This window comes from Vitis vinifera, chromosome 1 (genome assembly GCF_030704535.1).
Source record: "Vitis vinifera cultivar Pinot Noir 40024 chromosome 1, ASM3070453v1".
NCBI classification, from domain to species: Eukaryota; Viridiplantae; Streptophyta; class Magnoliopsida; order Vitales; family Vitaceae; genus Vitis; species Vitis vinifera.
The window spans coordinates 25,787,217-25,813,699 of NC_081805.1; the positions used below are offsets into that span (position 1 = coordinate 25,787,217).

Below are 26,483 nucleotides of genomic sequence, written 5' to 3' on the forward strand. Positions count from 1 at the left end.
AATATTATTCTTGTTGTTGTTTGGAACTTGTAATGTATACTGTATAATTTTTTTAACATCAAACTAAATATATTTTCTATATTGTATATAAAATTAATTTTTGACATTACAATAAAAATATCCACAAATCTTTAATGTTTTGATACTCCAAATCGAGGCCATTAGATTTAAACCGGATCCAGACAATCCTAACCCAGGACTGGACCATCCCAGTCCTCGACTTCCAGCAGCCAAACACTAGATAATGCGTAAGGTGTAGTAACGTAGACCGTAAGAAAGGTATATAAAAACCCCAATCTAACAGGTCCTTTAGCCCTCAGCATACTCGTGAAGTAGGGCAAAAACTCTCTCCGCCCCATCAATACGTCTCGCGTCGCCGATCTGCGCCATGTCTCAGGTCAATCGTCCTCTCATCATCCCAATTTCTTGTTCTTTTTTATTTTTCTGTATTCTTCGTATATTTCTGCGTTTTTGTATTTTTGATTTTTTTTTAATCTGAAAACGATCTGCAGATTTTTTATTTTATTTTTTTGTCTTTTGGTTTGATTGGATCTGATTTATCTTTTGGATTTTTTTTTATGGAACTGGTTGTGAGGAAAAATGACTAGATTTGGAATTTCTGTTTTGAGGGTTTCAACGATTATGAACTTTTTTTTTTTTGTGGCGTCGTTGTTGATGATTGTGGGTCTAGATTGATGTGTAGATGAATGCGGATTGTGATTTGAGACTGTGAATTTCAAATTTAAGGACCCTTCTCCGTGCAGCCAAATACATAATTAAGGTTTTGATGGATGGGATAATCTGGGTTTTTCATGGCATTGGAATATTTAAGTTCTGTGCTCGTTTTTCTGGTTTTTTGTGGGATAAAGGGTCTAATTTATGTGAGGATAAGGCAACTGAACTGTGGATTCAGGGTAATGAATTTCGAATCTAAGCACCTATTTTTACGCATCCATGCACATACTTAGGGTTTTGATGGATGGGAGGTTCTGTATTTAACATGGCATTAAAATAATTACTTTTGACTATTGGTTTTTTGTGTTGTGCATGATGGGATTAAATTTTTGTAAGGACTGTAGGACTGGTTTTGGATTTGGGGCTGAAAATTTCAAATTTAGAGATGTATTTCTGTGTAACCAATCAGAAAATTGGAGATTTGATGGATAAATTGTGCTGGGTATTTGATGGCTAGTAGATTTTACTGTGTTTTTAATTGCATGCACCAATTGGGACCTTTGGTTTACAATTTTTTTTTTCTCTGTTATCAGGTAGATAACAGGAATTCTTCAGCTGCCAAGCGAGCACGAACTGATGGTATGATAGTGTTTGTTTTCCTACTCTATAATTTATGTGTCCTTTTTTTTTTCATGTTGCATTTTCCAGTACTTTTTTCCATGATATGAATGGCATTGGTTCAATTCTCATTTACAGGTTTCGTTGGGACTTGGTATCCTTTACAAAGACGTGTATGCTTGAGTTTCCATTGGCTAAAATTGAAAATAATGATACTTTAGATTCCAGAATAGTGGTCGGTTTGAAAATTTTGAACTCCGGCTGTCCAAAATTTTAAGGATATTTAATTTATTATTATCTGTCTTTATTATTACTTCTTTGGCCAAAAATTTAAAAGGTTAAATCTTTAAGCACATAATATCTAGTTTGATAAAAATCTCATTATCTTTAGTAAGCTGAAATTTTAGGAATAACAAATTTTTGTTTCAAACAAAGAAAACTTTGGCTTGAATGAATTCAAAGCAATGGATTTGAGTAGACTAGTGAGGCACTTGCTCAAGCAGATGGTTTGGGTTGGTCATAGGTCTGCAACCATGGCAGATTAGGTTTGGAGGTCAACCCAGGCCCAGTCTGGCCTTGACCCAACTCAACTTGACATCCAGCTCTATTTTCTTAACCTATTTGGTTGGGTTGACAATGGGAATGAGAAGTAGGGTTTGGAGGTAGGGTTTTCCCATGGAGGCAAAGGCAAAAGTCAAAAAAGAGTGGGAGAAAAATGAATTGTTATCGGATTTTCTTCAAGATACAACAAAAGAGTTCTCATCAAACTTTGTTTTAAAAAAAAACTCAAACGACAAGAAGGAAGACGAGGAAAACAATATGCAAAATCATGCCCATTAGGATGCGCATTTGGTTAGGGCAAATGCTGGGATGTGTGGTAGAGGTGCACAGTCTCTTGTTCAATTCTTACCATTAGTTGAATGCCTTAGATTCCTTGATGCTGATTGTGGTGGGTGCGGTCAACACCTTGAGGTTTGGGTCTCCATGGAGAGTTGAAGGGCTTGGCCAATGAAGGTTCCTTAGTTATAAAGGAAAAAAAGAAAAAAGCAAACAAAATCATTTAGCTCATCACACAAAACCTCCACACATCTTTATCACCAAGTGATTTGATATTTTCTTTGCAGTACTGTTGCCTTTTGTCTTTAGAATGTCCCTATCAAATCTTATGGTTCGGAAGTTTATCCTTAATCTATCTATCTCTCTCTCTCTCTCTCATAAAATTAAAAGTGTGAGTGCATGTCACAGCTGATGTATCAAAATGTTGTTTTTGCTTTGTTGAAATTGGTTGCAGTATGTGATCTATGCATTTATTGACATTTGGCTGTCCACATGTGATTTTACATTCCTTTGTTGCTTATTTTCTTTGTTATCATCTCAAGATGCCCAATCATTGATTTATGCTTATCCGTAGGTAGCAGGAGAGAAGATGATTGGACCTGTCCTAGCTGTGGCAATGTTAATTTTTCTTTTAGGACGACTTGCAATATGCGCAATTGTACCCAACCCAGACCAGCTGATCATAACTCAGTAAGATGTGGACTTCTGTAGTATCTTTTTATGTGGAGGAACAGAACCACATTTGTTTCAGTATTTCACATGCTGGAATACATAATCTACTAATAGATTATTGTGCTGGTGTGTGTAACTTTCAGGAATTGTTGTTATAAATATAGAGATGCAGAACCTTTTCAATTCATGTAGAATTCCCATTGTTGTGACCCTGACCTTGTGGGTGACTAACCATCACTGACCACCAATCTACAAAGGAGCAGACTAGGATACACAACTAGTCTGTCTCTCTTTTTCTCTCTCATATTCAAATGAATGTGACTACAAATATTAACATTAGCAGAATTTTAATGTTTTTTAGTTATATTTTGCTTTTCTGATAAGCATATTAACTTAATCTAGCTGTCATGCCAATATCAGCCTTTTTATGGTGATGTAGGATGCATCACATATCTATGTTGAAAATCCCTAGTCATAAGATGCTTGCTTGCAGTGATCTTCAAAAATAGATCTTCACTCAAGGGCATCTTCATTCATGTCAACCAGTTTGTTTGGGTTGTATGCTGAACAGAGTAGACCATTCTGAATTGGATTTAATCCTGTTGGATTGGGTTTTGACTCAGTTTGATTGGAACTGGGTCTCATTTCAGGTGCATGGGTAGGATTTTTGCATAAGTATGTGGATATGACCTGAACTCAAATTAACTTAGATGTGGTTATTTCATGATCCAAATCCATTTAAATTCACATTTTTATGTTTTTCATGTGCTTTGTTAGGGTTGTATTCCATATGAGCCAGATATTTATTACCTATCAAAAAAAAAAAAAAAAACAAATGAGCCTGATATTTATTGTTGGCTCACCATTTCCTTACAGCTTAAACTTTTAGGTAAATTGGGAGCTTAACATAGTGGAAAGCCTTGTAGGTCATGAATTCAAACTTGACTGCTTATGTCTCCCATTTATTGAGCCCAGATGGAAAGCCTAAATAAGGCTGTCCGTGTAGTAGGGTGTTAAGATTGTAACCTATATTATTTTGATATTCATTGTTGGTAAACTTAAACTTTTGGGTTAATTTGTAGCTCAAAATGTTTCATTATTTCCAGATATTGATATTAATGTATTGGGCATTTATCCACCTTAAATCGTGGATGCAATATTGACAGTCATCTAGAGAGCTCTAATTCACTAGGAGACTAATCTTGTTAGTTTTCCAGTGATAAAGTAAGGCCAGGGATAATGTGACAAAAGGCAAACATTTCAAAACCCTAAAATTCCTTGTGAGTTGAGGTGGCTTGGGAAAGTAATGTGGCGAGACCCACAAGGATATTTGTATGTGCTCTGCCTTTCCACTGTTGTAAGGCTTTACCAGCCATCAAAGTAGGAAACTATGATTTCACATCCTTTTAGCCTATTGTGCTGCTAACTTCCCATCATTTGATTACTGTTTTAGTTCTTTCTATTATTATTCAGTCTGCATATAGCTTTGCCATATTCCATCTTGCTTCTTACTGCTAAAGCTATTAATTCTGTGGATTGTTGGATGGGGAAGGAGATGTGTATACTTTTGGAACCCATCACATTCAGATCCTTTTCAGGATTGGAATAGGCTTTGGGGTGTAGTGAATTTTCAATAAAGTTTTCTATGATACTCAAAAGAGTGTTGCCTGGGGAGAAGGGGTGAATGATAAATGGTGTAGAAGGTTGCATTTCATGCATTGGTGGCTTCATTGGTTAACACTGTAATAGCGAGCCTCTTATTAAGGAGTGAAAAAAATCTTCCAAATTGATGTTATAATTGCAAGCATGGGGGTGGCAGATCACTTTCTTTTTCATTGTTTGTTCACCTCAGGGTTATGGAGCCTGATTATTGGTTGACAGAGGCGATTAGTTAACTCTGATTTTTCAAAGAGATGGTGAGAAAGGTGCTATGGTAGGTTTGTTGGCAAGGGCATGGCATGGAGGTTGGGTTGAAGACAGCTCCATTGTGTTTAATATGGACTCTTATGCAGTTAAGCTAGCAGAGGAACTTTCATCCGAAAGCAGGCATCTATGTTGGAACTGAAACAGGGGTCTAAAGTAATCAACTTGTTGGGTGTCAATTGGCATGTGGGTTAAGAGGGCTGCCTTTCATATCATTATTGCATGATTTGCATGCTGTGGTGTAATTTGATTTTCATGTCCTTGCTGCACCTTGTTTTAGTCCATTCAATTAGCACTGCATGGATAATCTGCTCCCAGCCTCCTTCCCCCTTGATCACATCTATCGAATTGCTTGTATTTGCTGATGTACTGATTCAGATTATAAGTTTTTCTTCTCCAATTGTAGCACTTTTTGTTGATTTTAGGGCAATAGTAACAATGGTGATAATTACTTTCTATCTAAAACATTTTTTTTACCAGAAATCTGCTGCTAAGCCTGTGCAAGCTCCTCAGGGTTACTCCTCAGCTCCATATGTAGGTTCTGGTGCACCCTCTTCAATGTATCTTGGCGTGCCACCATATGGTTCTTCTCTCTTCAATGGAGCACCCATTCCTCCTTATGATGGTCCCTTTTCTGGGGGCTCTGCATATCACTACAACTATGGCAGCCGCCTTTCTGCAGGCAGTCCTTACCGACCTCTGCATTTATCTGGACCACCACCTTATTCTAGTGGGTCTATGATGGGAAATGGTATGTGTTGTTTCTCTTGTTCTATCGTGCTAGTTGGTCTAAACTTTTCCTTTTTTGGTTTATTTCTTATATTTTCTGTTTCTGGAGAAAAAATGGAAATGAAATGAAGGTGTCTGGTGTTGACATATTTTCAAAAAACATGTCCTAAAAATTGTTCATTTTAGAAAATGTTGAAATGTTTATTTGTGTATTTATAAAATGCAGGCATTTTTACAATTGAAAATGATTAGAAGGCAAATATGTTCATTGTTTCATGTTTGGATTTGAAAGCATCACTGTGGAAAGCGAACATGTTTATTGATTCATGTTTTGATTTGAAAAGATAAACTATTTTCATTTCAGCTATCAAATGGCTGCTTGCCCCACATGTGCAGTGTTTCATTTTCATCTAATGGATGTAGATTTTTCAGGTGGGATGTATGGTATGCCCCCACTGGTGGACCGCTATGGCTTGGGTTTGCCCATGGGCCATGCAGCTATGGTAAGAAAAAAAGAATCTCTCATTGCTAGGATTTGCATTTACGATCATATTTGCAAGCTGCACAGTAATGTTTCTGCTTGAGTATCCATTGTTTTTTTTTTTTGATAAGAAACTCCATTGGCATTTGATTTTCTTTGCATTGGTTAGTTTAATTCATGTTTGAACTTAACAAGTATGGTGAATATGGATTTATTTAATGTTTAAATGTTTTGGGAAAAACTGGTTTTCCACCAGCCCTCCCATTCTTTCCTGTTCTTTCTTGCTTGAAGAAGTGAAGACAAATTGATCCAGGGACAAAATAAATGCTTCTTTGGAGTCAGAGATTGGTTTTATACATTCCTCTGTTTTCCATGTTTTTTGACCTTATGTGTGAAATTGTTCTGCAGGGCCCAAGACCAGGTTTTTTTCCTGATGATAAATCTCAAAAAAAAGGTGCAGGCTTGTCACACCTTTGCTATTTTATAAATTGTGAGCCAATTATTTGGCATCATGGCAAATTCTTTATCCTGACTGTTTCATCCTTTTAATGAATCTCTAGATGCAACCCGTGATAATGACTGGACCTGTCCTAAATGTGGAAATGTCAACTTCTCTTTTAGAACTGTTTGTAACATGAGGAAGTGCAATACACCAAAACCTGGATCACAGGTTTGAGCAGCGTTTCGTTTAAGAATGTAGAACTAGATTGTCATTTTTAATATCACAGCATGAAAGTTTTATCATTCAATAGCCTTTTCTTGGATGTTAAACTTAAAAATCTAACAATCAATTGGAATCTTTGTAGTATGTTTATTACTTTCTAATAATTCTCTCTTGCAAATGCAGGCTGCAAAATCTGAGAAGAATTCTAGTGAGTTCTTTTTTAACTTGCTGCTATTATTGGCTTTGCATTAACTTTGATGCTAACATAATTCATTTATTCAGAACAAAAGATGCCTGATGGAAGTTGGAAGTGTGAGAAGTGTAGCAACATAAACTATCCCTTCAGAACCAAGTGCAATAGACAGAACTGTGGGGCCGATAAACCATCTGAATCGACAAAGTCTCCTTCACCCTCACCGGACGAAAATGATCAGGTTTGTCATGTGATGCATTTTCTTTGTATGTGCATTTGTTGCTTGAAGAAGTTATTGTTTCTGTCCTTCATATGTATACACATAACAAACTTGATAAACATTCAATTTTACAATTTACTTTTAATTAAAGATCCTTTGCAATGGCAACTTTCTCTTTCTATTGTTTGTTTACATGGATAAATCTTCGAATGGTTTTGTTTTCCTGTCTCGTTTTCCAATTTTATATTGCTTCTACCTTTGCATCCATTAATTTGCAATTATCTACTGTTCCAGTGAGTACTAGGACATGTTTGAGGGTTGAGAAGGTCCAGGGTTGTCGTCCAGCATTGCTCAATATGGGTGTCTGAAAGTCAGTCGTGTCATCTCCATGTCGCAGCGCTTGTCGTTATTCTGCCTTCTCATCATCTGTGTCAAGTTGTTGTACTAACTGCAATGGTACTTGTGGTCTTTATGGATCCTTTTCTACAGATGCATTATGTGTCGGCCAGCTTTATCTGGCAAGATTTTACAGGTTGGTTCTGGTTTCTATTAGATAGGCTTATGTACTGTTGGAATTTACTAGTGGGTATTGTTAACATTCACTATGCTACCAGCAGCAGAGACAGTACTGCAGGCTGTGTTTCTGGTTTTTTAATTAAGTTTAAAATGGTCTCTATGAAGTTGAAGAAGTGTCTTTTGTTTTCACCGGATGCTTCTGTTAGAAGTGTATGAAGTTCCAAAGTCTCAGGATTTTAATTAGGGTTTCATCATGTTACAGTTGTGGGGAATAGAAAATGATTCTGGTATTGGTCAGTTGCATGTCAGGTGTATAAAAAGGCCATTTTTCTTTTCCCATTGGTTGCCTGTAACATGGTGGATACCTGTGTGCTGGTTCTGTTGTTGCCTCAAGAAAAAAGATTGATTTAGAGTCCTGGTGCTTGGGCCTAAGACTAGAGCGTTAAATTTGTCATCAAGCTTCAATGGGGAAACTTCTTCAAACTTAGGTTCCACCGTTGAAAATTTGCATTCTTTAGAGTGAACCAGAGCTGTTCATGATGGCTGCGGAGAATGTACTCTTGTCGTTTCTTGTTTAGCCCACATTTGGTATCTGCATCTGCTCTTGATATTTTAGGGAATATACGTGGTTTGAAAAAGAACCACTTATTTTTTTGCCTTATGCATTTATTTTTATTGTTTGGCAAACACTTTCTCTCTTTCATTAAATTATAGGGACAGGGAGTCATAGTCATAGCTTGTGTGTCGGTGGTGGTGGCCCACGAAGGCAACCAAAATGATAAAATGAATACACTCTCTCCCCACCAACTGTTTTGTTTTTGTTGATGAGAACTCAAATAACATTACAACTTTTTATTTTTATTTTATGAATATTATGAGATAGAAATTCTCCATCTAACTATTCGATTGGAATCTTAATATACATACACATCATAATTCTTCTAAATATCAACTTAATGGAATGGTTGGGTTATGGCAGTTATATTAAATTATTTTGCACCCGCGGCTCCGCAGTCCTCTCCTTCGTCTATGTTTCCTTCATGACACGGGCGTTACTCCTAGGAATCGGATATCTCAATTCCCTATACTCTGAATATCCTGAAATCGAATTCACGGTTTTCAAGGGTAGGAATGGAAATGGAGGTGGCAACTAAAACCTGAAGGTAGGATTTGAAAAGATGTTGACCATTTAAGTTTTTATAAAAAAAGGTTGTAGTAGATGTTTGGACGATGGCTGTGATCCTTACGTCTGCATCAGTCTTTCCAGCCCTAATGCTTATGTGGGGCGGGTTGCCCCACATAGCAGCTCCAGAATTGGGTCAGTGCCAAGATTGAGTTACTAATTAATTCATAATTCTAATTCTAAGAAACAAAAGCGCAGTTACAAAATGACCCAAATTACAAGACGTTTCAACGCAATACTACAAAATGATCGTGTTTTGCATGTCAATGGACCAAAAATACATGTCACATGTTGAGTACTGCAAGGAGACCAGATGCCAGTCCCTGGAATCCGTGGCAGTGGAAGTTGATAGCTCCTGGAGATGATGGTCCATTCTCATCAAACACCATTTTTATCAAACTAAAGTGGAGACAGGCAAACATTTTGCAAAGTATGATGAATTAGGAGGCTACAAGCAAAGAATAGAGACAATTTAATTTGGCATCAATTTGAACCAGGTGATCCCACCACATAATGGTTCTCACCATTGGATTGCCTGGTTCCCTCCACTATTTGAAGATGTTAGAAAGTGAATCCAAGAGCCTACTGACCTTTCATAACGTATGACCTACACTGGGATTGGAATCAAGGAGTCAGTTCAACTGACCAGAAGAAAAGCCAGACTCGTATGGCGCTTTGAACAGCTTGAACTCTTGAAAGTGGGTGTTACCATCACCTTGTGAAGGCAAGATATGCACCCGGGAATCAGTTGAGGGAAGCTCGGTCCTCCAGTGTTCTGAGGTTGAATGTAACATACCTTGGGACACTGCATGCATAATAGATTGAGGCATGCTGGTTTGGTTTACATGCATAGGGTGGTCAGATGGAATTGGTTGTGTTTCACATGAGCCCCAAGAATTCGTTGACAGAAGAGAGAGAGCACGACGAAGATCCTGTGATGTGTCCAAGTTGGAAGAGATCATAGAATCCCCTAGACCTGCAGAAATTAGCCATCTAATGAGCAAGATGATATCACTTTAGGTGCACTAAGCTAAACACTTGAATCAATAGCATGAACAAAGACCACAAAAGAACCCTCCCTCTAAGCACATCTATCCATTTGAAATTCTTAAGCTTTTCTTTCTGAACTACCTGTCTTTGACCTCTTCCTCATTTACTACAATGAGACTTTTACTGTCACTTCCAACCCATCTAAGCCGACAAGCATTAACCTTCCCCTTCTTGAAAGCCAGTAACCATTATCCTTTCTCTTTTTGTCCCACTCATTATATAGGTCATCAAATGGATAGTTGATCTACTGTTCTTGATTTCCTTTCTCATCATTTTCAATGTTACATATATTCTCCATAATATAATCTTTGAAATATTTCCAGATGCACACAGTTAAGGCAATGGATAACAGGATGTGATTTTTCCAGTGAAATATTTGCTTGCGGTTGAAAGTTGGTTTCAAAGTGGGATCATGTGGGTACTGTGTCAGGATTCCTGCCTAGTTCTTCTCAACAATCAACATAAGGTCATCATATTTCTTCCATGAAAAAATTGTTTGAGGCCTCTGATATTTGAAATATCAATCCAGCCTTATTGGACATTTAAAAACACGTGATTGTCAGGTAGGCAGACAATTTATTAGGGAATTTAATAGGGATAATGTGTTAGGATGCCCAGATCCTAAGGCCAATTCGGCAATGTAATCAAATGGCTGGAGTCTGATAGCAGTAAGATCCTAAGCAAATTAGCTGGAATCATCAGAGTGCTTTGTTACCTAACAAGAAAGGAAAACATACCTTGATTGAGAACCTCAGCTATTGCACCCTTAGAGTGCAAAAGCCTACTGGAATCATGACAAAGCGTACTAATGCCATTCTGCAGTTCACTGCCAGGCAAATGCAGCTGCCGGTCGATACCTCCTGTGTTACCAGGCCTTACTAACCCTTTTGTTTGTGTGAACTTGCTGCATGTGCCTTCCCATGAAGGATTTACAGCAGGCCTTGTATGAACAATGGGGACCGAGCTCAACACAAGACTCATTTGCTGCTTCCCACCTGTGTGGAGAATTCATAAATCAGATCAAACTACAAGCAGGGTTTGACACAAAATATCAACAGCAGCCAATATTGTTGAACATGTACACCACAAGCAGAAGTAATTTGGGCATGCAACAGAACAAAAATTGATTCATTAACTAGATTATTCAAGTAAAAGAATGCACATAAATCAAAAGCTCGATAGAACTGAAATTGAACACACTACTTAATTAGACATCTTGAAAGGAACAACAAAATCACATGCCACAATTACATCAAAAAGAGAACAATAATTTCAATAGATGTTCAACTAGACAAGAACTTTAACCACTTCTATTGCATGGTTAAATTACTTCCACTTGCCCTTGGAAACCTTAAAGATGCCTTAATGGGTCGGTCCATCTTTCCCTTTTTCCACTAGATCACAGCTTCTCTACACAAATGATGAAAAGCAGAGGAAGCATGCTCTCGAACATTTCCAACTTAATTTTGTCTTCATGGTTTAAGCATGAAAGTTACTTTCAACTTTTTCTTGCAGCATTACAATATTTTTCATTTAGACAGTTAACAACTTTAATATCTCAAATTATAGTTATGTTCCTATAAGATACTGACACCATCATGTATGGAGTTGATCCATTTATGATCCTCAATACAAATGCTCCTTCAACTTCCATTGTAAATTGTCCTATCCAGAGAAGACTTGCTTGCATTTAGTCCCCATGGTCCAGTGGAAAATAATGATGTCTCTCGACCTTCATCCAGCTATGTGAAAAAAGGTTCCAAAAGCTCTGCATTTTTTGAATTCTCCATAGCTCATTCTGTCTTGGCAAGTGAGATCGTCTTGGTTGAGTAAGATCTAAAACTTATCCTAAAATTCTGGTCCATTTTGCTACAATGGTTGGGAACCATCAGCCTGTAAAGACCAAGGTTTTTCAAGCAGTTTTGAATGCTCAGGCCTTTTTACTAACAAATATTATTTGCATAAACTATTAAGGCCATATCTATAACCAGACCAAGAGATCAACCTACTGATTACAACTAATCTCTCTTAGTTGGTATGCTTCTATTTTCAATTTTTTTTTTTTTTTTTTTCATTGAAGCAAACAGAAAGCTTTTTTTGCCATATAAAATTTAACTAATTTGGTGCAAGGAGACATTAACATATCACATCAATAGCAAGTTTTCCATATATCCAATTAAGAAACTCTTCCTCCCTCCATCCCTTCATATAGGGTCATTGCTGCCTTCTAATAAGTTTGCTATGGAGAGATAAGCAACTCAGGGATCTAGAAAGCTTGATAGTCTTATGACACATGAAAATATAGGAGAAAAATCTAGAACCCTCTAGAAAAACCATTCATAAAAATCAAACAGATAAGAAAACAACAGAAATCACAACTACAGTTAAATGAATTAAACAGATTGTGAGTACTCAGCATAATTAATTTTCAGCAGGTTCAAGATTATTTCACAGGGTATTGTATGGTTAGCATCTTAAAAAAATACTTTGCTTGATCTCAAGATCAAAAAATTGAGACAACCATTAGCAAAAATGACGCCAAATTTTAAATGAAGTTTTCAAACAGACTCCAGACGCTTGGTGCAGTACAGTAAGCTGGTGAAAAATCATGGCTAAATGTAATGATATTTCACATGGATCAATTATGATTAACCCTGAATTGACTGCATGCAACTATACCATTTGTTTGGGACAACAGTGCATCAATTATAATTTTAAATGAAGATCTTTTAGCTCATCGGGTCACCAAGCGGACTCCAGATACTAGATGCAGTACAGTTACTACAGTAAGCTGGTGAAAAATCATGGCTAAATGTAATGATTCTTCACATGGATCAATTATGATTAACCCTAAAATTTGCCTGTATGCAACCAAACTGTTTGTTTGGGACAATGGCGCACCAACTATAACATTGTGTTTCAATTTTCCAATGAAAAAAATTACATCTCATTATTTCACTAGCATTCTCTTACCTTTTTTATAGAAATTCTTTGTAATTGACTATAAAGAAATGGATCAAACCCAGGAAATAAGGACAGACTTTAACAAGCTGAGGGTTCGCAAACACACCCAAAACCATCTAGTTTTACTTGCACTGTTTTGGCTTTACATACACAAAGTTTAGTTTTAGGAGGAATTGAGATACTAAAATTATGGGAGGATTAAGCTAAACTCTATACTATAAACTCCATAATATCTGAAAGAAAAAATGGCTCAACATCTGAGTTGAAAACATACCATAGAATGATGAAAGCCTTGCCGAATTTGACTGGATCCCTTCTGGTTGTGGTTTGCGCCGGCGTGCATTGTGATCAGAAAGACGCCTGCGACAGCTTCTCTTTTTTTCATCAAACTCTGACAAACTATGGAACCTTTAACATTACAAACCAAGTGATTACCATATCAGTAATTATTCATTGCATGCTGAAAGGGCTTGAAGGAATTACCCATAAAAAAAAAAATTATAAGCTGAAAGGCCTTGAGGAAAACTTTAAATGATTAAATGTATGAATGAAAAAATCAAGAGAAACAGAAACAATCAGTATTTCAAATGTATCCAGCCCAGGGTAATCATGAGAAATCAACAGAATATGCTAAAAACAGATCAGTCCCGTATTTCATTATCTATGCATAATCCCTATCTCATAAGAAGCTTACCTGCTACACTGTTGGCAAAAACGGCGCTCCAGACCACCTACAATGACCTTTGGGCATTTGGTATGACTTTCACAAACTCTATGTTTGCGATGGTAATCTTTGGCTGTTGAAAGGTCAAGGTTGCATCCTTCAACTTGACAGCGCGAGACATGTGCATTCTGACAAGATAACCTGGATCTCTTTGCTGTGGTATCAGATGATATGGGAATCACAGAAAACACTGAGCCCTTAGCATTGGCCCCTGCAGAAACATCCTCGAAGTATGTCCTTTTACCAAGCTTTAGACCAATTAAAGGTTCACCAGAGCCAATCGAGGCTTCAAGGTTTGGAGAACTTCCAGTTGGCTCAGCCCTCTCCAAATCTCTCTTCTTGTTAAAATCTTGAGAAAAATCTTGGAAAGCCTCAAAAGTGAAGTTGGATGTCTTTATTCCCACCTTTGATGAAGAATCAATTGAAGCTGATTTTGAGCTCTTTGATGAATATGCATGTCCCAAATCAGAGCCAGAACCACCACTACCAGCACCACATCCAGATGAATAGAAAGAACCAGTGTCAATTCCTCCTTCTCCTTCAATTTCCCAGTCTGATTGTAACTTTTTTGGAATTTCAGTTGATTTTGCATTGAAAATGTCAAGGTTCTCCCAGTCCCACTGTACGGGAGCTTTTGCATTCCACTCCATCATTGAGAAAGAAATCATAAATCTCACACACTCCTCTTCTCCATAGACTTCAGTTGCAGATCCTGCTGGATTAACTGGAATACAAGTCAAACCTTGTTATCTAAGAAGGAATTATACCAAAGCATATAAAATTCACACAAAGGCAGAAAGAAATTGCAATTTATATCAATCAAAAGCTGCACACAAATGACAGTACAATAAAGGCAAAATATTCTAGAAAGATCTGACAAAAAGAAATAGAGCAGACAACCAATTTAAGCTTGATATTATCAAGAACATGACTTAGCTTCTAAATTCACATCACAGAATGGTCATGCTTGTCTTTTTCAAAGGATTACCATGCCACAGAAAGGAAATTCCTTATCCCCTTTTAGAGAAGGATATCGATTGTCCTTTCTTCCCCAAGTCGACCAAGTAGAACCGATGATGCTGCTCAAATCCACCCAACTCCACAGTAACAATCTAATTCCTCTGTGTCTAAGTCAAGATTTGAAGCCAAAATAGATGCAAAGTCAAAAAGCCTATACCACTAATACTTGGATTCCTCCATCCTGCATTTCGCACAACACAGAGAAGCTAATCACTCTGCTACCCTCCCAGCCACGACTTTGTTAGTCAAGTACCTTCCAACTGTGAGTTCCCACAATTTAGAAAAATCTAATATGACTCTGGTAAAAGCAATTCAATGCACAGGCATATCCATAATTTACGCTTTTCCAATAAATGATGTAACTGTTCCTCAAATCAATGCCACACTTGAGGTAAATCGCACTTTCTACCCAAGTCCTCTTCCTGCACAGATTCCAACAAAAATACCATTTCTCGCCCGCCCTGTATAAAATTAACCACCCTTACTCTTACCCCAGATTCTTCCAAACCTGTCAAAACAACAGCATCCACTCATCTCTCTCCAATTATTTCTAGGAAGTACTCATCTGATTGATCCAATACGTTTCACCTTTTATTGTCATCTATAACAAGTACCTTCAAGCATTCACTTCCAATAATACACAAGGAATATTAGGCTTGTCGGCCGAGTCACTACACCATCAACTAACCAAAAAATGTTAAAGCATTTCAAATGAAGCACAACCACCTTGGATCTAAATCCTATGCATCTAAAATTCAAAGATCCTAATTTCAACGGTGCCACTCTTTTAGCCACTCAAAATTTCAAATTAACCCGTCCCCACCTAAAGAAAAGATGAAAATCAGCTCAAACAAAACTACCCATAGGCTCTGATTGATAAAGAATCCTGCATTAGTTACTAGGCAATAATAGTTGGTACAAATTGAAGAAACCACTTTGGGCTACACGGAACTGGTGGCCCTAATTCCAAATCTACTCGCTTGCTTGCTTCATATATCAGTAGATTTGGAACTTAAATTGAAACAAAATTTCATAACCCCTAGATTCATAGAAAAATTCCCACAACAGACGTAGTGGAATTTCAACTCTGCGTGATTCAGAACAGAAACCAATTATTTGCAACCAAACACTTTCTTAACATCGACAAACAGAAAACAAACAAATCAAGTTTTAATAAAATTTTAAACCCTCTTCCAGGGTTTTTTCGATTTTACGCCCCAAATCCAAACCTAGCTGTACAAGGTCCTTACATTACAGAATGACAGCGTCTTGGCCGGTTACCTTTCCACGGCACTTTCCCGAGAAAATTAAATAATTTTTTCTTTTTTAAAGAAAAAGGAAGGGGCAAAAAGAAAAGAAGAAAAAAGGCAAAAAAAAAAAAAAAGGAAGGCAGAAGGAAAAAGCATCTTTTCCTTTTCTGGACTCCCAACCAGTACAAAGCATTGAGAAAATGATGTCCCAACCTCACCTGTAAAAATAACAGATGTTTCTCCCAAATCAGCAATACATTATTCTCAACACACCCACCATTGCTGCCTTTCACCCTAATTTCCCCATTTCCCTCTTAGAGTTAGGGTTTCCACAGTCAAAAAAAAAAAAAAAAAACCTCAATCACTTTCTCTTCTCCCGAGAAAGTGAATAAAAATAAATAAATAAATAAATTAATTAAGACATACACTAAAGGGGAAATCTTACAGATCATAAAGAGTGGCGCATTGTGGCACCGACTTTTCCGGGAAATAGTAGGAAAAAATCAGATGGGTAATGGTTTTTACGGGAAAGAGGAAAAATGGGGAAATGGGTTTCGGAAGGAAGAAGAGTGTGGTGACTGGCGAGAGAGTGAGAGTGGGGAAGTGGGGGCGAGTAAGGGTTCAGAGTAACAGAGTGTTGGGTGAGGTGGGATCAGGTGCAGTCACTGCTACAATAATTCAGTGATGGCGACTGCCAAAATTCAAATCATTTAATTTTGTTTGGAAACACACATGTGGCTGTCCACCGCTCCGTTCAATGGGCTTTCCTGTCGGACCTTCCTCTTCCCACTGCCCTTTATCCATCCTACCCTCTCCACCACAACATTAGCACTATTCATCCTATCCTATCTACAACAACGTTAAGCAATCAAATCCATATATGAACTTTTATTTATGAAACTAAATTAATTTGATATTTCAAAATATTTGTTTGAATCATTAATTCGATTGTAAAGCTCTTGAATTTGTGTACGGAGAGACAAACTAATCACTTATTTACAAATTATTTGTAATGCTTTTTAAATTATTTTTCAAAAACAGTTTTTGATAATAGTTTTATAATATTTTTTAAAACAAAAATATGTTTAAAATTTGAAAATATTTTCAATTTATTTTCTATATTTCTAATTTTAAAAAATAAAATTCATATGTACTATCTTAATTTTAATTATTTTCATATTTATTCCATTATTTTTAAAACAATCATAAAAAAATTTAAAAATAATTAAAACATACTTTAAAAAAATACCACATTTGAAGTGGACATGACAAGATCGTGCATTGAGTAACACAAACATTCATGTAAAATGTTATACGAACTATCCATATTGAAGATAACGCGGGACAGATGTGTTAGTGCTAACATAGGACAGATGTGTTAGCACTAACATGGAATAGACGTGGCGTTAACACGAGGTTTGCTTATACTTAGTGGGAATATTTTCGGTTACTTGTAAAAAAATGAACCTATAAAGAAATGACAAGTGAAAAGTGTGTCGGTTGTATATACGAGGAAGCAAACTTGAAATGAGTAATTTTTTTAGTGTACTTATAATGTTTAGTGTCGGTTTGCACACACTTTCCATTTTCTATTTTTAAAATTTAAAAATTATAATATAAGAATTTTTTTAGATTTTTACATTGCAAAAAAAATTATGATTAAACACTATTTAAAAAAAAATTGAAAACAAATTTTACCACCTCAAATTTAAAATTTTTAAAAAATGATTTCTCAAGCAAAGTAATACAATTTATTACCACCTTCTATTTTATTTTTAACAATAAAAAACCTATTCAAATGGATATTACCTTGTATCACTCAATATAAATTCAGAATCTGTTTGATAGTGATTTTAGAAAGTGCTTTTAATATTTTTAATATTTTAAATTTTTTATCATTCAAATATTAAAAATATTAAAAACATTTTTTTAAATCACTCTCAAACTCAAACATACTCTTAATTTGGTAACTAAATGAGTGTTTAGTAAAACTTAATATTTAATACTTAATAACTTAAATTAACTTTAAGTTAAATTATACTTAGAGTTTTTGACTTAAAACCTATTACTTAATTTCTAATTTAAGTATTAAGATTATTTGATAAAATTAATTTATAATTTATTTAAAGTCATCAAATTAACATATTTATCATCATAAATTATAATTATGATAAAATAGGTTGAGTAACTATTAAGGTAATAAAGTAGCAAAATATATTGTGAAATTAATTAGGAGAAACGAGGGTAAAAATATAAACAAAGATGTAAATTAAAAAATAAATAAATTATTTTTTTTAGTTATCATTAAGTCAAATATATTTAATTTATTTAATGATTTAAATTAAATTATTAAAAAAAAGGCATTATAAAACATGAGAAAATAAGATCTATTTTGATTACATGGCGACTTTTGATTGGATGACATTTGTACATTATTAAAAAGTAAATTATAAATGTTTCAAATTTTAAAACCTATTTCAAAATTAGTATGTATTGGTGGGTGATTGATAAATGTGTTGCTTTCTATGTCTTCTCCTCTTGAATCCAATCATGTCTAACTGAAAATGGATGAAGGAAGATTTGGTTGGAAATAATTGCTGTACCAAGAAGAATTTAATCAGAGAGAGAAAATTAATTACAAAACCTAATTACTCTATAAAAATTAATGTCATGTCACATGGAAATTCATTTTGGATTTTGTCTATTTTTTCCATTTTTGTTGTTTGTCGACTAAGAAAATTAGTTGACTCAATTGAGTGGACAGTGGGAAGGGGGGCTGACAGTTTGGAATTTGGTTGGAGGATTCATCTTATCTTTTGCAATTTCCAATGAAAGGGACGTATCAGAAATCATTTCAATAAATAAACAAATAAATATATCATTCTTGATATTTTTAAAATTTTTGTTTTTTTAATATTGGTCAAAATTTAATAATTATATTGGTCAATTTTTTTTATTTTTTTAAAGTTTAATAACAAAAATAAAAATCTTTTTTAAAAAAGTTTTTTTCTACATTATTTTGGTTTTCAACTTCAAATAGGTCCTACATTTAATCACCACATTTTAAATCCATAAGCAACTATTTCTGTAGTTCATTTATTCTCAAAATAATTTTTTTTGCAATAATTTTGAGGTATTTTTAATTTTTGTTTCTTTTAAATTTTTTTAAATAACAATTAAAAATATAAAAATTTATATTTTTCATAAATATATAATAACTTACCAAGAATAAGTTAAGATTTTTTTATTTATTTATTTTTTTCATTTTGAGTTCTTAAATATAATTTTGTTTCAAAAATAGTTAAGAACTGTTTTTAAAATTATCGAGAATTATTTTTGAAAATATTACCAAATAGATTCCAAAGCTTGGCTTGAGAAGTGTTTTGAAAAATCGTTTTTTGATGTTTTGTACGATAAAAGTTTGTTTGAAAATTTAAAAGTGTTTTCAACCAATTTTTGGTATTTTTAAATATGTTTTAAAAATATTGTTTATATGTAGCGTTCTATTGATAATTATTTTCCAAATTTATACAATTATTATTTAAAATAGTCATCATAAAATAATAATAAAAACTAAAATATATTCACTAACAACACTATATTTTTTATTTTAAAGACTAGAAAATTCGTTTTCTATTTTCTAATTGCAAAATATGGTTTTTTTTTTTGTTTTTTGTTTTAGAAAACATAAGCTATCATCAAACGAGGCCTAAAATTTTTTGTATCATAATAAAAAAAATTATAGGATATTAAATGGTAATATGTTTATGATGTTCCGTACCATACGAAAAGAAAAAGTTTTCAGAATTTATGAAGAGTTACATCGTGAAGCTGACTCATAAAGGCTGTTAGCTCAAAAACAAACAATATCAATCGTTGTCAACAAATCAAGATAAATAATATTACAACTGATTGTTAGAGTTTGTCATATGTTTTAAAGCCGTGAATACTATGTCCCGACCGATTTACAACTCTTGACCTTTCCTCATTTGAAGGGAGATTATGTCTAGAGTGTGTTCCTTATGCTCAAGTTTCAATATTATTTTTAGCACAATTTACACACACATGTTACTCAAATGAGCAACTTGGCCAAGTTGACAATATGATAATGTCCAAAAAAAAAAAAAAAAGCAAGTGCAATTCGTAGTGGATCGCATAGTTTAAGGCTAAGCCCATATATTAAAATCAGAATCATTAATTAATCTTACCATACACCTACTTTATTTTAAATTTGGTTTTGTTTTGTATTGTATTGAGTATGAATATATAGAAGAAACAAACATCTAGTCATATAAATGAAGAAATATGAGTTTGATTCGACAATTTTTTATTAAATTAAGGCATGGTTGTTGATGACTGTCTCATCCTTAAAAGGGTGTTAATCATGCAACGGGATATAAATAGACAAGTAAAAGATAACTAAAAATCACTAAAGATGGGTTGACAATGTTGATTAAGTCCAAAAATGGGATAAGTTATATGATTTTCGTATTGATTAGTTTCAGAGGTAGAAGCAATGACTGTTTTACTCTATAAACGGTTCTAAAACATTTAATATCCTTTATTATTATTATTATAATTATTAGAAAATAGTAGCTAAAAGTTTTATCATTTCTAGTTAAGACCGTCAGACCGTCTTTTATTGTTGAAAAAATAATTTATTTTTGACATAAATATCCTTTATTATTTTAAGTATTAACATATAAATTTTCAAAGAAAATATTATTTTTATAAATAAATAGTAAGGGTATTTTTATCAAAATGAGACAAAAAAAAATAGAATTAAATTTCAAAAAATTGGGTTTTCACGACCCTTTTAGTCAAATAACCCTTTTAACTATTCTCTATAAAGGAATTGTATACTTAAGTATAATGTAAAAAATTTTAGAATATTTTTTATTTTTTTAGTCACTGCTTAAAAGAAATGTTTCCTATGGAAAGTTTGGCAAATGTTTTTCTTTAGTGAGAAAATTGTGTTTGGCTGTAAGGAAAAAAAAAAAACTATTTGGAAAAATAGCTAACAACAAGGTCTGAGATGCCATTTCCATCCATGAGTACTTTTGCTATTTCAAGAGATACAATGTGCATTTGGATGAGTCTGCAAGTATCCTCTTCCTCTTTTGCAGTGGAGTTGGGTCCACTCGACACTTTGATGATAATATCAAATCAAAGCTCAGCCAATTTCTTGGATTGCATTGTAGCTAAGTTCTTATCATAGAAAATATGGATTAAGTTTGGACCAGTACAGAGTTGTGATCATGGCCCATGGCCCATAACCCATCATGGCTCATGTCCCATAGCACTAGTGGTTGAAGCTAGAAAATACTGGTGTTATGTTATTAGGGTAATATAGCACCAGATTTGGTGTTGTTCTTCATTTTTTCTAGCATCTTTTCTCTAAGAAGCCTTCTCATAATTTTCCCAGATGGTGATTTTGGGATAGTCTCCACAAAGTGCACCACCCTCACTCTCTTATACTGTGCCACATTAGAGGCAACATACTTCACAATTTCTTCCTCTGTCTCTTTTGCTTCTGGGTTGAGCACTACACATGCTGCTGGAATCTCCCCTGCCTCTTCATCAGGCAGTCTGCAAATCCCACCAAAAAAATATATATATATATATATATAAAAGATCAAACACCTTGCTTCCTGTTTTTCAATGGATCCAAGAACAATTATGGTTATATTGCTTACGATACAACAGCAGTGTCTTCAACTGAAGGGTGACTTAGAAGGATGGCCTCTAGCTCAGCAGGAGCTACCTGCAAATCGAAAACAATGACTTGGGCCTTTCCTCTTTGGCCGCTATAAGTTAAAGGGTCTCTAAAACTTGAGACCTCTAGTGAAGTATAGCTCTGATACTATATTAAACTACTACTTACTTGGAAGCCTTTGTACTTGATCAACTCTTTGATGCGATCAACCACAAAGACGTCCCCATCATCGTCTATGTAGCCAATGTCGCCAGTATGGAGCCATCCATTGTTGTCAATTGTTCGAGCTGTCTCCTCCTCGTTCTTATAGTAGCCTGCAAGGTTGTCAAGAGTCTGCCATTACTTAAAAAGAAAAAAAAAAGAGTACTGCAGCCTAAAATGGAATGCAATTCTGTATGCTGCAATTAGTATCATTTTTGTGTACCTTGCATTACACATTGGCTTCTAACACAGATTTCACCAGGGGTGTTCTTGGGGAGGGAGATACCGGTTTCAGGATCGATGAACTTGAGCTCCATGTTGGGAAGGATGAACCCAACTGAGTTTTTCTTAGCAGTGGCATGGCCTTTAGTGGGGTCTCCATGAGTAAGTGTAATGCAGCTGTGCTCAGTCAGTCCATATGCCTGAAAGTGCCAAGAAGATCAGTATAAAAACACACCATCTCATCTGAAAAGCCATCTTGAAAGAAGACTCTCTGCTCACCTCTTGGACTTGGACACTAGGGAACTTCTTCTCAAAGGCAGAGAGGAGCTCAGGTGCCAGGGGAGCTGCAGCAGTCATGACTGCCCTAAGCTTGAGCCTGCTGAGATCAAACTCCTCCACGATCGGATTCTTAACCAATGCCAAAATGATTGGCGGCACAATTGGGGCAAATGTGATCTCATGTGTGATCAATGCATTCAGAAAAGTTCTAAGCTCATACCTCCCAATCACCACTACCTTCCCCTTGTTCCTAAGTGTGGCACAGCATATTCCAGTGATTCCATATATGTGAAAGAATGGCATTAGGCCTAGAATAGTGATTTGTCCCACCATCTCTGGCCCAACACTGAAGAGGGTGGAGCAGAGGTTAGCTACCAGATTCCGGTGAGTGAGCATTACTCCCTTTGAAATTCCTGTAGTCCCTGATGAGAATGGGAGGGCACATAGATCATTCTGGTGCACATCCTCGCTGATTGTATCGGTGTTTGCCCGGTCTGCTGCTTCAAGCAGCTCACCCCAGTTTATGGCGCCTGCAACATGTTCTTCCCCCATCACAATTACTGGTAGCTCCAGGCTTTTCACCTGTTGGTCTCATCACAATAAGTATTAGAATGAGTCATTACTCCAAATCCACCCAAATGACAATTCTTTTTAGTACCTGAGTTTTCTTTCCTTTTCCTATGTTTCTTGGAAACCAAACAGCATCAAATATGGTCATATTTCTAGGCTTAAAACCATGCCATAGAAAGCTGTAGTAAAATTCATGCTCACCTTCTCATACATGGCCCCATTTGTGACAACAAGCTTGGCATCAGCAGCCTCCACCTGCTTCTTAATCTCTGAAGCATGCCCAGCTGGGTTTGCGCCTGAAAACACGCCGCCAGCGGCCATTATTCCCAGCGCGACGATGGCGTACTCAGCCACATTTGGCAGTACAACAACCACCACTCTCCCCTTCCTCAGCCCAATTGACCTCAAGGCCTTAGCAAACCTCCTTACATCTCTGACAACTTCACCATAAGTATACTCCTTCCCTGTCACAGCCTCCACAAATGCCACCTTTTCAGCATACAATTCAGCATCCTGAAGCACAAAGTCCGGCAGTGTCATGTTATCTGGCACTGGAACTGCTTGATGCTGGCTCCTGAAAATGTGCTCATTATCTTGAGCAGAAGCTTGGAGGTGAGTTCCCATGTTGGATATGTGAGAGGGAAGGGGAAGATGGAGCTCAGCTTTATAGGAAATGAGGGTGTTTGTAAATTTCCGAACATGGGTTGCGCATGGAATTAGAGAGTTATTGAGAGATTGGTGAGGGTGAGATTGCCATGGGGTTTGCAGGTGGGAGTTTGTTGGGTCATATGACAGTCACAGCCAACTGCAATCTTTCTATCATCCACTTCGAAATCAAAAACAAATCTAAAAGTAACTGCAGACCCTTCATTTTTGAGGTAAAGAACAAAATTAAGATGGTTATTTGTCAAATGAGAAGGAAGAAAAGTGTGGGACTCTTTCCTGTTTGGTCATATCATGCCCAAACGATCACTATGATCAGTTGATTTTTAGGGAAGGGAAAATTCCCATTACTAAGCAATTTGTTTCTAGGATCCCCTTGGCCTCCTCTTCCACTGAAAATCTAAGGAATTTCCTTGCAGAGAACCTCTTGAAACAGAAAATTATGTTATTTGTAATCTTTTCTTCTTTATTTTCATTTTCTGAAGATTGGATATTAAGGTCAGGCTGCAAATTGAGGCTCAACCTTTGGGCCGAGGCTTCCAAGCCTTGGCCACTGGCAGAAAAACCCAATCCAACTCACTTGTTATCCACCTGTGTTTGGATCCTAGGAAGTTGGAGGAAAAGTAAAGACAAAAAAATAATTTTTGGTCATTTTCCTAACGCCTCTTGGATCATGAAAAATAGAAGGGAAAAGAAAAAGGAAATTTTAAATTTTAAATATTTGCATTTTTTTTTGCTTTTCGTTTATTTTCAATTTCCCACAGGGCTTCCACTATGCAAACCAAACATGAAGCCCAATGGGCCAGGAGATAAAGGTTGAAGGTAGGCGCTTGGTGATTTGGTGTTTTGTTTACCCATCCAAGTATAGAATTGGGCTCAACCATTTTTTTTTTTTCATTTCATACACAAAATCCTCCCTTGCATGAAAAAACCATTCAAAACACTATCAATTAATTTTATTCACTCTTTCAAAAAAAAAATTCATTTCATCAACCAAAAAAGACATCTAAATGAGCCGAGCTAAGTTAGGTTGGAGCTTTCTTGGTTTGGGTTCGGACAACACATTGCCAAACTTAATGGGCCTTCAGATCCGATAAATCAATTTAATAGTTTAAAGTGATTTAATGATTATTTAATTTATATTAATTTCAGATTTTAAAAAATGATAAGTTAATATCATAACTTAAAATTAAAAATAATTTTAAATATTAAGTCAAAATTGTTAACTTATTTTTACTTAAATATAAAATTGTGTTTATATATATATATATATATATATATATATATATAGTAAGTCATCAAATCACTTTAAATCATTAAATTGATTTATCAAATATCTTTTTAATCAAATTAAAATTTTAATTCCTACCCCAAACCCTACACTATCCTAAAAAATTTAACAAATATTATGCCAATTAAAATTTTACATTTTATTAATTTTAAATCTTTTTTTTTTCTTTAAGTATTATTTTTCTTCTATAATTTTCTCTTATTGAAAAATTTTCATAAGTAAATCCTTATTTACGAGAGTAATAACACACTAAAAATAATAGACAAGCACACACCAAATTTATGGTTTTACATACTAAAAATTGATCATTTTAATATATATATATATAGTTATATAATAAAAAAAATGATATGACTAAGAATGTATTTGAAAGCACTCTTATTTAAAGTATTTTAATAAAAATGTTTTCTCCGAATGTGTTTTTAGGAAGAAGAATTAGAATCCGTTTAATAGTGATTCTAGAAAATACTTTTAATATTTTTAATACTTAAAAAATTTTATCATTCAAGTGTTAGAAATGTTAGAAATGTTAGAAATATTAGAAACGCTTTATAAAATCACTATCAAACACAATCTTAGAACTCGTTTGATAGTGTTTTTCAAAAGTGTTTCTAGTCCTAAAAACACTGAAAATCGTTTTTAAGGTAAAAAAAAAAAAAAAGATTACGTTTGGTAGTAATTTTAGGAAGTATTTCTAGTTTTTTTAATACTTGATAGATAAAAAATTTTAACTGTTAAAAATGTTAAAAACACTTTCTAAAATCGTTATTAAACGCATTCTAAGTGTTTGACAATATTTGAAAAATAATTTTAAAAATTCAGAAAAAAAAAAACACCTTCAAATTTTTCATATATTCCTAAAATACATTTTTCTGCTATCCTCCATTTCCCTTTTACTCTTCCTTTCCTTCTCACTCTCCTCTTCCTCTTTGGCTTCCCTTTCATAAAAATGAATTTTTTTAAACTTTTTTTTAATAAAAAAAATATCATTTTTAGTATTTTATCATTATTAAAATTATTTTTATACTTATACAATATATTATCAAAAACACTATTAAAATAATTTTTTAAATATTTATAAAAACGTTTTTTTATAGAAATGTTGAAGAAAAAAAACCTGATCTCACTTGACTTTTTTCTTTAAAAACACTTTTTAAAATAAAAACGCTTTCTAAAATCATTTTGAAACAAGCTGTGATATAGGATACCAAAAACACCGAGGGAGATCGTTGGCATCTCAACAAAATCACAGGCACCTTGGATAGCAAGTTAGTAGTTTTGAAGATGATTAGGTTTTAAGCTAAGGGTTGAAGGCTAATAATGGCGTCAACTCCTGGGGATACGGGCAGAAAGATTGGTAATCTTGTTGGCGAATGAGGCCAGGTTTCTAGTCAAAAGCAAACTCCCAGATGGCCCGTGCGCCCATTCAAATCATACCCTCTTTTTCTTTCTTTTCCTTTTTTTTTTTTTCCTTCTTTTGAGTCCCCTCAACTTTTGAATTATTTATCCTCTTTTTCAATTTTTGTCCGGATGTTGTACATATCAAAAGGATATGGGCCATAGGGGTGGCTTGAACTTTGAATGTTGTTTCTTTTTGGTCTTTCTATGACTTGGAATTTTCATCATCTTTCTAACCAAAAGGAAATGTAGATAATTTTTTAAAATTTTATATTAAATTAAAAAGTATTATCTATTATGGCAAGGGATATATCTTTTTTTCTTTGTTGAGATAATTTCTTCTTGCATGTGTTAGAAAATTGATAATCATCTCATACTAAATCATCAAGAAAATTGATAGGAAGATATATCAGTGTCACTTTTT

General features: G+C 34.7%; 3 protein-coding genes across 11 annotated transcripts; 1 reads left to right on the forward strand and 2 right to left on the reverse strand.

Moving 5' to 3' along the window:
* Nucleotides 1-285: 285 nt before the first annotated feature.
* LOC100264264 (ranBP2-type zinc finger protein At1g67325) lies at nt 286-7,717 on the forward strand. Of its 6 annotated transcripts, none has more exons than XM_010657640.3 (10): nt 292-397; nt 1,269-1,314; nt 2,705-2,820; nt 5,206-5,476; nt 5,878-5,957; nt 6,344-6,389; nt 6,496-6,605; nt 6,783-6,807; nt 6,882-7,033; nt 7,307-7,717. In XM_010657640.3, exons 1-10 carry the CDS (start codon nt 389-391, stop codon nt 7,307-7,309), a joined length of 858 nt encoding a protein of 285 aa, XP_010655942.1. In that variant the 5' UTR covers nt 292-388; the 3' UTR covers nt 7,310-7,717. The 6 variants fall into 6 exon arrangements, with proteins under 6 accessions (XP_059591091.1, XP_010655942.1, XP_002277426.1 ...); XM_002277390.5 differs by having other exon boundaries at nt 5,887-5,957; XM_059735108.1 differs by having other exon boundaries at nt 286-397; nt 6,882-7,344.
* A 1,142-nt stretch (nt 7,718-8,859) lies between these two features.
* Nucleotides 8,860-16,339, reverse strand: LOC100254075 (squamosa promoter-binding-like protein 2). 4 transcript variants are annotated; one of them, XM_002271276.5, is made up of 5 exons: nt 16,165-16,339; nt 13,420-14,173; nt 13,000-13,133; nt 10,499-10,756; nt 8,860-9,687 (listed from the first exon to the last, which is right to left on the reverse strand). In XM_002271276.5, exons 1-5 carry the CDS (start codon nt 16,169-16,171, stop codon nt 9,344-9,346), a joined length of 1,497 nt encoding a protein of 498 aa, XP_002271312.2. In that variant the 5' UTR covers nt 16,172-16,339; the 3' UTR covers nt 8,860-9,343. The 4 variants fall into 4 exon arrangements, with proteins under 4 accessions (XP_002271312.2, XP_010655967.1, XP_010655962.1 ...); XM_010657665.3 differs by lacking the exon at nt 16,165-16,339 and adding an exon at nt 14,627-15,654; XM_010657660.3 differs by lacking the exon at nt 16,165-16,339 and adding an exon at nt 14,350-15,654.
* Nucleotides 16,340-20,875: 4,536 nt separating this feature from the next.
* LOC100264367 (4-coumarate--CoA ligase-like 1) lies at nt 20,876-23,354 on the reverse strand. The gene is made up of 6 exons (XM_010657675.3): nt 22,909-23,354; nt 22,138-22,719; nt 21,860-22,058; nt 21,604-21,749; nt 21,416-21,483; nt 20,876-21,308 (listed from the first exon to the last, which is right to left on the reverse strand). Exons 1-6 carry the CDS (start codon nt 23,329-23,331, stop codon nt 21,059-21,061), a joined length of 1,668 nt encoding a protein of 555 aa, XP_010655977.1. The 5' UTR covers nt 23,332-23,354; the 3' UTR covers nt 20,876-21,058.
* Between the last annotated feature and the right edge of the window lie 3,129 nt (nt 23,355-26,483).